Source organism: Cynara cardunculus (genome assembly GCF_001531365.2).
Source record: "Cynara cardunculus var. scolymus isolate 2C chromosome LG 2, CcrdV1, whole genome shotgun sequence".
Taxonomy (NCBI): domain Eukaryota; kingdom Viridiplantae; phylum Streptophyta; class Magnoliopsida; order Asterales; family Asteraceae; genus Cynara; species Cynara cardunculus.
This window is the reverse complement of record NC_037529.1, coordinates 62829878-62839989: the sequence shown is the minus strand read 5'-3', so window position 1 is coordinate 62839989 and position 10112 is coordinate 62829878. Positions and strand designations below refer to the sequence as shown.

Here is a 10112-nt window from a genome sequence, read left to right as displayed (position 1 = left end):
GATGAAATCGTTTAGAGATGAACGAGTTTAAGAGTTTTTAAGAGTTTTAAAAGTTTTTAAGAGTTTTAGCCAAATGTTTTATAAGATAGTATAAATAATTTAAGTTTAATAATAAAACAATTTATATTTGGTTTAATATTATAAATTTTATAAAGATAATAATTAAGTATTCTGTTAGAATTTAATGATTATACTAATTATATTTTAGATTTTTTATATTTAAAATGAGACGTTTATCCTGTATTTGACTGTGTTTATCTGCAGTTAGTTGCACAAATTCAGATATGGGATGAAATTGGATAGAGATGAAATCGTTAAGGGATGAACGAGTTTAAGAGTTTTTAAGAGTTTTAGCCAAATGCTTTATAAGATAGTATAGATATATATGTTTAATAAATATGAACATATATATACAAATTGAAAAAAATTGTTGAATTTGATATATATTTAACGAGTATGTATATGTTATATCAAATGATTGATGATAAAAATAATTATTAGTGAGAAAATAATATATTCAAAATAATAAATATAAAATAATATTTTGATATATCAAATTATCAAACTCACCAATTGATTTTCACTTTAGGGATGTTTACCTAAATGCTTCCGGTAAACGCTTACCATTAGGAATCAACATTATAATTTATTTTCTAGGTAAAATTGTAATATATCAAAAAGGTATTGTGTGCAACAATATATATGATAAACATTTACCCGGGTAATAGTCATCACCCTCACTTATCGGATAAGATTCTATATCCTTATCATCACTCTTGCCATTTAAGATTCTTGGATCTTGTCATGTTTGTTCAGTGAAAAAAATTGTCTAATAAACAGCTACAGGTAAGCATTTAGTAAAGTGCGGGTTAGCACTCTATCAGACCACCTAGAACACACACACCTACTAATGACAATATGTGTTGCACTCGGCACCGCTTTCCTTCTCAAACCAAAAGAAGCCGACTTCTTAAAACCTCTCTAAACATAAACCCTAGAAAAATCCCACCCTCAATTAGGGAAAAACAACTAGAAGAAAAATGAGCGCAGGTTTCCTTAAGAATGGTAACAAAGCGCATCTCTACGTCAACACCATATGGAAGAGACATTCCATTTCCAATTCAATCGGGGCTCCGATTATCAGACACCATTTCCAACAGCCAAAAGCTTCTTACTCTCGATTTCCTCAAAGAAAAGCCAAGATCGAGTTTCCTGTTCCATTTCCTACCACCAATAATACGGAGGCTGCAACACGCCTGTCTTCCATTTCAAAGGGTGGTCTTATTGGGTGGTATTTGGGTATGGTTAAGACACATCCTATTCTTACTAAAAGTGTCACCTCCGCCCTTATCTATACTGCTGCTGATTTATCTTCTCAGGTACCTAATCTTCGTTTTCTCTTTGATTTTTTATGTCGTTAGATGAGTTGTAGTTTCTTCAATTTTTTCATAGAAGTTGATACTATGAGAATTGAGCGAGATTGATAATATGATACTGGATTGTATATACAAATTGTGATAGATTGATGGTACCTATGAGAATTTGTTTATGAGTGCTTTTAAGCTGTTAAGAGTCATTGCGGTTCAATTAGCTGTTTGTATTCACTAACAATAAATTTTCATCCAGACATTAACTAAAAAATTGAAGGCAAGTCCCATGTTTTGTTATATTGTTGTTTTATGATCTTAACAATTTCAGTTGTGGCATTACTCCCTCAAATATTGATGTGGCAAAGACTTTGTTGGTTTTTGTGATTTGAAAATGTGATCATTTGCTTTGTTATCTTTGCAAGACTAGTGCTGATGGGTTTAGTTTCAACATGGTCTCAAAACTATGAGTTCTTGTTTTGCCAAAACAGTTTGATTGTATGTGTTATGTCATCTGAACTTTGAGGAGCTTAAACAAGAAGATATAGAAAGCATAGCTAGTCCTTTTTCTATAAGTTGAAGGAGCTCATTAAAGTAAAAATCACTTCTTTGTGGAGATGGAGTTGGTGTTTTTGGAGGGTCGGTGGGGGTAGGGATGGTGATTTGGCCCGACCCGGTGGGGAACCCGGTTCACCCGACCCGGACGGGGACGGGGATTCCCCGCTAAAACCGAACCGAACCGAACCAAACCAAACCAAACCAACTCAGTATATCGTACCTAGAGGTGGGGATCTGGGAAGGGTAAGATGTAAACATACCTGATTTCTACCTCAGTTTACATGGGGTATGTTTTTCACTAAAAAGTCCAAAGATTTTCATGTCAGCATTGGTTCAATCACCATTGTTGTTGATAATTTGATAGACTCTTATTAGAGTGATAAAATCATAAGAAAATCCATAAACATGTCCGTATAATTTCATATAAGTTGTTAAGTACAAAAACTACAAGAAAATTCAAACTGTAATGTTAATCTTCGGTATTGTGGATATACATTTTTATGCATTAATTGATTTAAAGCCTTCATAACATATGTGTTTTATACTCTTTAATCACCCATCTTCAGACAATGACACGGTCATCTTCAGAGTCTTATGATTTTGTTCGGACTTTTCGCATGGCTGGATATGGAATGATTGTGTTAGGCCCAGCGCTACATTACTGGTTCAACTTTGTATCAAGAATCCTTCCAACACGAGACCTTATTGCAACGTTCAAGAAGATGTTCCTCGGACAGGCAATTTTTGGGCCTGTTATGACTGTTGTATTCTTTTCTGTGAATGCAGGCCTACAAGGTATTAGTTTCTTGCTTCCATTATAATGGGCCGTCTTTAGTTTCAGATTTATGTATGCAAGAATTACAACAGTGTGGAACACACATAATGCCCTAATATCTACATGGTTTATAATTGTGGTTGGATATGTTGTGTGTCTTAGGTGAAAATGGTGCAGAAATTGTTGGTAGATTGAAGCGAGACCTGATCCCCACGATGATCAATGGTGTTATGTATTGGCCTGTATGTGATTTTATCACATTCAGATTCATCCCTGTTCATTTGCAGGTAACCTAAATGGAAATTATGATGCATATGTTGATGATAATAAGATTATGTGATTATTGATGTTGGTTTTGGTTTTGTTTGTAGCCACTGGTGAGCAATTCATTTGCATACATATGGACTGTGTACATGACATATATGGCAAGCTTAGAGAAAGCAGCCACCAACCATTAAGACCCCACTGCTTCTGCTGTTGCTGCTACTTGTACCATTCCACTCCCAGTTAAAATGTTGCAGAAATCTTGCACTTTCTTTGGAGTCACAAATGCAGGTCTAACACCAACACCACTTCTGTAAATGGGGCTGCAGCTATCAGAGTCATATCTCTGTAGTTCTTCATAATTTGGAGCAACCATATTGTGCATATTGGACATATGGGTTCATCCAAAATGTTCAAGCTGTGAAACTTATATTTTATACAGCAATTACAATATATGTTTTTTTGTTCGATACGTATGTTAATGTATTTGTAGTGTTTATGTTTCACAATGAATTACAGATTTTGTCCTCGTGGTTTATGGAAATCAATACAATTCATCTCTACAGTTTAGATATGACAGAAGTAGCCCTCATGTTAAGATATGTGTTTATCTTTCCCACGTTCTCGTTAACTAAAATCAACGGCCCTCGACTCTATACTCATCTCCATTTTGTCTCTGATTTAGTGTCACATGTATCACATGTGATTGTCTATAGTAAAAGGATGTTATCGTTTGAACCCTTCCCATGTATTATATACTCGCTAAACTTTATTAGTGTGTATACATCGATGAATGTACCTAATCTCCGGTTCTCATTTTTTTTTGGGTTCTCACATGAACTGGCCCCTATATATATAGAGGTGTGATTATTTGCTAAACAATTAATTAGTACTAACTTTACAAACGCATTTAAATTGTTTATTTTTTTTTATCAACGATTATGATTAAATTGAAGGTTATAAACTGATAAAAGGGAAAAATAAAATAAAATGAATGACAAATTTGGAATAAAATGTGTTTTTTTAAAGATAAATTTGGTTATTTTTACAATTAAATTCCTTTCTTTTTATCACTTAAATTCGGTTTTAATTTCATGTATCCCATAAATTTAGTTATTTTTAAAATTAAGTTCCGTTCCTCTTGTATATGGACTTTGGTTGTTTCAAATTTTTTATCCAGGTTCATAGGTGAAACCAAAAAGTGAATGAAATAATTAAGGTAGTTTTAAGAAAGTTCTTAGGTGAAACAATGATTTTTGTTTAAAGTTCATAATTTGTTTCAATTTTTTTTTACCAAAGTTCATAGATGAAACCAGAAAATGAATAAGATAATTAAGAAAGTTTAAACAAAGTTCATAGATGAAACAATGATATTTTTTTTAAGTTCATACATGTTTTTTTGTTGCAAGACTTAGTTTTGTGATCTAGATATAGATTTTTTTGCCAAAAAAAAAGGATTCAATGTTGAAAATTTTAAATTTGAGAAGAAATGAGATAAATTATAGAACATGATAATTAAGTGATTGGTTTACACCAAATTATCGGTTTCGTCCCTAAAGTGAGATAATTACACTCATCCTCCTGATGGTTCACGTTTTTTTAGGAGTCGTTTACTAAACGCTTATTGAATAAGCGTTTACCAGCAAAAGTCACTATTCTCATTTATCTTATGGGGTATCATTCCCGACCACCAAAATTGATTGATGGTAAGCGATTATAACCCGACAAACGCTTACCGGGTAAGAGTCATTACCTTTACTTATCGGATAAGATTCTCAATTCTTGTCTTCCTTTTTACCAGAGAAGATTCTCGGTCCTTGTTATGTTCACCGGATAAAGTAATTGAACCGATAAGCGCTTACCAAGATAAATGCTTAGTAAACGGCTCCTTATTGTCCTATTGCTTTGCATTTTTATCTCTAAATTGAAATAATTATACTCATTCTAACATCTTTGAATTAAATTCGTCAACTCATGGACAATTTGGCCTTTTTACCATTTTTCTAAAATTTGTTATTAAAAATTAAAAATATTATATATCTATAATACACACACATAACACATACAACATCCGACCCTACCTCCGAGCACTTTTTGCCCACCACCTCAGGGCACTTACGATTTCAGCAACAAAATAGAAACAGAGAAAACACACGTACATACACACAGAACTCTCCATCTCTGGACACTTTTCGACGACCATCTTCGGCTTTATCCACACACATAGATCATCAAATTTACAAAAACGACATAGGTACAATTTTAATTTTGTTAACTAATCCAAATGAGCCATCAATATGTATAATTGATTGTTTTCTAAACAAAAAATTGTGGTGAAAGGGGCTGTGCATAACGGCAAAAAGTCTCGCAAGGCTCTCAAGGAGACAAGTTTTGTTGTCGGAGTTTTCTCGAATCACTTTCCTCTCCAAACCCTTTTGACTAAAAAAGCCCGTACATCCATCTTTTACGCCATTTTTTGCTGGCAAAAAATGAACGACTGTAGGCATAGGACTCGAGGGAAGGGGTGGAAACGAGGCACACCTGACCATTTTGGGTGAAGGTTAGAAGTTATTTCTTAGAAAAAGTTAGAGAAATAAGTAAAAGACCAAAATGCCCCTTTCGTTAATTAAGTTAACAGGTTTCAATTAACGGCGTTAGGACAAGGGATCAATCTTGCAAAAAAATAATGCAAAACACAAGACGAGTGTAATTATTTCATTTTAGAGATGAAATCCGTACTTGGACGTAAACCTCAAGGACCAAACATGTAACCCTTTTTAGAACACACCAAGAAACAGTCGTTGCGAAAGTATCAAATTGTATAAATGGATTACAGGATTAGGGTTTTGAGTGAGCTCGTGTATAAATACTATACTTCGTTGCATCTGATCTGACGAGACATTGGCTGCGGCTTTCACAACCATCTCATCTGCATCTAAAAGTTTTAAAGCATCAGATCAGATGGGTCATTCAAATGTCTGGAACTCTCATCCTAAGACCTACGGTCCTGGTTCCCGCACCTGGTAAACCCTAAAAAACTTCATTGCTTTTTATTGGGTTTTTATTCTGTAATCTTGCTATGAAATCTTTGTAATGGGTTTTTTCTTGTATGTGATAGACTGTTAGATTGAATGTTATTAGCAAGTGTTTCAATGGATAAAAGGTGTACGGATTAGGAATGGCATTGGCAGTGTGTGAAGGAACTCGTTTTAACATTCTATTAGAAGATGAAACAGCAATTAGGAGTGATTTGTTCAATGTGCAGTGATTAGGTTTTCGTAAATTAGCTTTTGTGGAGAGTAATTTCTTCTTGTTTATGTTCTGCAACCCAACTGTTCTTCCAAGAAAATGGATGCTTTTAGATGTCCCCATTTTCATCCAGAAACAATTATACATGGATCTTATTGCTAATTTATCACCAACATGTTCTCCATCGGTGGTATTTGTTGCAAAATTTACCCTCATTATCAGTTCTTTCGAAAAGAAATTTACGATCTGGGATCTTGAATTTGCATAATAATCTTATGTGTGTGTCAAATGCCATAAACTGATGTCATATGTATAGGTAGCTGAGTGATGTACTTGATAAATTTTCTACTTCCAAGTGCCATTATCTATTAGCTAATTCAACTGAGAAGACTTGATGTTGAATGTGGTGGAGTTTGTCTATGGAATGAAGGCTAAATACAGTATTAGTGTTTGTATTGTAGTCACATCATTATTTCTAAAGCCAAAACTTTCTACTTTTACCTTAACCAATTGTTGCATCACGAATGCTTTACGATCATGATCACTTTTTCAGTGGGTTTTTGGAATTAGTTTTCTTATTGGTGATATGAGAGGTCTACTTTCTTTGGCAGTCGTGTGTGTGGAAATTCCCATGGCTTGATCAGGAAATATGGCCTTATGTGCTGCAGACAGTGTTTCCACAGCAACGCCAAGGAAATTGGCTTCATTAAGGTATGCAGACATTCGGGGTGGAGTTTGTCTATGTGTTGTTCTGCTTGCATATAGCTTGATTAAAGTGTATTTAACTATTAGCTTCATATCTAAAATGCTTATTAGAGAAAGCTTTTTGTTTGTTAACCTTGTGTGTCTGGGACAGCTTATGTGCACCTCGACTAATCCCGGGGAGAGAGAAATAATATTTTATGAAATGAAGAAAGTAGGAGAGAGGATGAAATTCTCCAAATTTCAAGATCTCTTCAAAAAATGATTACCTATGAAAAAAAATTATTTCTTATTCTTCCTACCAATGAGGATCTTTGAAATTAAGTGCCTAGGAGAGAGAAATAATATTTTATGAAATGTATTGAATATCTTAATAATATAATTCATATTGTAAATTCCAAAATGGAGAAGCTGTTGGAGATGGAATATAATTTTTTTAGAGATTTTAACTTTTGATTCTCTAATTTGGAGAATCTATTGAAGATGCTCTTAGAGCCACTGAGGATTTTTCTAGCTGTTATATCTGGGTCCCATGGGATTAGTCAAGGTATGCACAAGTTGCCCACAGTTACCAAAAAAGGAAAAAAACGGTCACTATTGATTCAAACTTCTCCAAAATAGAAAATGAGGTGCTACTGTGGGACTGGGACGCACCTGCACTTTTTTTGGTAGTTGTTTCTTGGAGTGGAGGGAGAATATATTTATCGATCTGCTTCGGGATTAATGAAATGTAAAACTTTGGGCATGCAATCCTTGTGTTTATTTCTTGCTTCTATTTCATCACTTTGCCATACAGCTTATTGAGCCTGCAATTTTATCTTTAAGCTGAACTCATGTTCGTTTTTATCTCATATTTGCAGTATCGCTAAGGAGTTTTGAAGGGTTATACCCAAATTGAAAGCTTGTGGTGTTTCTACAATTACAGTATCTCATCGTCTTCTCAGTTCATCCCTTCGTGATAACAATGGATGTAGTCGGATTGTTTATGCATCTTTAGGTTTTTTAATCGAAAATTTTCATGTGAACATCATAGAACCACAAGTCCATATCGCTGCTTAAAAGTTACATAAATCCTTGATCTCTCCAAAATCTGAAAATTCTTAAATGAAGTTAGGTTTTGCAGATGAGTCCTGTTAGGTATGTGCTTGCTATTTTAGGAGAAGTCAAATGATACCATGTCAACTTCTACCCAATGCTTACAGCTCAAATGTCATATTCAGACCATTTACTGTATGCTTATCTTTTAGATGGTTTTGCTTTCTGCACATAGTGTTACAGACTTAAAACTAGAGGTAGGGAGACCAAACAATCCTAGTCCAACCCGTTTAGGATGATGGATGCATGCAAATTTGACATCTATTCCACCGAGTGGTTGTTGCTCACCAAGCCCCCCCCCCCCCCCCGCCCCCTGCCCCCCAAAAGGGGAAAAGACACTTGTTTGAAACATACCCAAAATGCACATGTTGACACTTATCATACAATTATGTATCAAGTGAATGAAATCTTTGTAAACTAATCTTACAAGTTGATAAAAATCTGTATAGATAATCCGCATCGTTGTTTGACTTGTAAAACCCGCAATATCAGACCTCTAGACCCTATTCAGGAGTGGAATATGTTGGGTATGTTTGACTTGTTTTACTTGACGTATACAAACCAAATCATGAAACCCGACTGTTTTTTCTATTGTTTGTAAAATAATCGGAAGATGCAACGTATGCGGAGTTGGCAAAGATTCCAAAAAGTAAGAGAAGATTGTGGGAGCAACAAAGTAGAAAGAAAGAATACGTTAGAAGCAAGGAAATAAGGCAAGAAAAACGACGGGGCATCCCATGAAATTGTGACCTTAATCACATTTAAAATTTGGGGCTTTGTAAGGTCTCATGCCATTTTCATGCCCATTTCTCTAATCTTATTCTTCCCCACAAATCAGGTACTTTCTTTTTACGATTACTTTTATTCTCTGTTTATCAGATTCGTTATAAAAATTCTAGCCGTTGTGTTCTGTTTTAGATGATTATAAGACGTACGTTTTTTATTCTTTAACCTGGATATTCAACCCTCTATGTTAGCCGACTAATCTCAGGGCGACCATGTATTCTTATCTTTTTGGATTATAAATAAAGAGGGCACGAGAGGTTAAGATATGAGGTTCGATGTAAGAGGTCACGATTAAGTGGATAGGGGTTTGTTTAACCACGGATTCATTGAAACTGTTGGAATATGTCTTAAGCGAGTAAATGAATAGATATGAAAGAAACGTTTAAAGTTTGCATCAAATACAGTGAAATGTTTTTACCATGATTCGTTGTGTTATGCAGTGTTGATGTGTCACGTATTCATATATTTATGATATGATAAAGATAACATTTCAAAAAAAGAAAAACCGAGAGGGAAATCAATGGCTTATGACGTATCTTATTGTGTGCTGCTTTCGTATCTATTTTTTCCGTATGTACTTACTAATATTAGTAAGAGAACACTAATAGATCCTATTCCTAATAATAGACGGTGTAGACTTTTTAGGATGAGTTTGCTCTTTTGTACGAAATTTGTCACTGATAATGAAATACTTTTTTTATTTTTTATTTCGGGTTTGTATTTTTTTTTACAAGTATTTCCCATACGATCAGTTTTTTTTTCCTGAATTTGACTAATTCATCCGCTAATATATTTCTGAAAAGGGATTCGAACCCCCGACACTGTGGTTCGTAACCACGTGCTCTAATCCTGCAATAATACCTACAACTTCTTCCTAATCATTTCTTTACGACAAAAATAAACAAATTTTAGGATGAAAAGATATAATTTAAAGACGGTTTTTCTTTTCATGATAATATTTTTTTTTTGGTTTTAATATGTATGTCGAAAACATTTATAACGATGATATTTTATATGCCGGATTTTGTCTGTTTTAGATACGATCTTATTTGTTAAAATATATATTCCATCGACAACAAATTCTTTCACTTGCTTTTTCACAATTCTTTGTTGAAGTGGTTTGCTTTACAACAAATTCTTTGAAAATTGACGTGCAAACTGGATTACATATATATATATATATATATATATATATATATATATATATATATATATATATATATGTGGATTCAAATAAAAACCACTCAATTTGTAAAAACCGTGAAAACCTCATTCAACCAATCATAATTTTTCATTTTGTTCATTTTTTTTGTAAT

At 33.9% G+C, this 10112-nt stretch overlaps 2 protein-coding genes across 2 annotated transcripts; both read left to right on the top strand.

Annotated features, from left to right (window-relative positions):
- The first annotated feature begins 949 nt into the window (after nt 1-949).
- LOC112506824 (PXMP2/4 family protein 4-like) lies at nt 950-3504 on the top strand. Its single transcript, XM_025111112.1, has 4 exons — nt 950-1379; nt 2492-2720; nt 2863-2987; nt 3072-3504. The coding sequence occupies exons 1-4, from the start codon at nt 1041-1043 to the stop codon at nt 3156-3158; spliced, it is 780 nt and encodes a 259-aa protein (XP_024966880.1). The 5' UTR covers nt 950-1040; the 3' UTR covers nt 3159-3504.
- A 2279-nt stretch (nt 3505-5783) lies between these two features.
- On the top strand, nt 5784-8146 carry LOC112506880 (40S ribosomal protein S29). Its single transcript, XM_025111193.1, has 3 exons — nt 5784-5987; nt 6825-6924; nt 7776-8146. The coding sequence occupies exons 1-3, from the start codon at nt 5926-5928 to the stop codon at nt 7782-7784; spliced, it is 171 nt and encodes a 56-aa protein (XP_024966961.1). The 5' UTR covers nt 5784-5925; the 3' UTR covers nt 7785-8146.
- The last annotated feature ends 1966 nt before the right edge of the window (nt 8147-10112 follow it).

Coding starts and splice junctions, on each gene's coding strand:
- LOC112506880 (XM_025111193.1), top strand. CDS start 5,926: ATGGGTCATTCAAATGTCTGGAACTCTCATCCTAAGACCTACGGTCCT. Junction 5,988..6,824: donor GGTCCTGGTTCCCGCACCTG/GTAAACCCTAAA, acceptor TTTCTTTGGCAG/TCGTGTGTGTGGAAATTCCC.
- LOC112506824 (XM_025111112.1), top strand. CDS start 1,041: ATGAGCGCAGGTTTCCTTAAGAATGGTAACAAAGCGCATCTCTACGTC. Junction 1,380..2,491: donor CTGCTGATTTATCTTCTCAG/GTACCTAATCTT, acceptor ACCCATCTTCAG/ACAATGACACGGTCATCTTC. Junction 2,721..2,862: donor TGTGAATGCAGGCCTACAAG/GTATTAGTTTCT, acceptor TGTGTGTCTTAG/GTGAAAATGGTGCAGAAATT.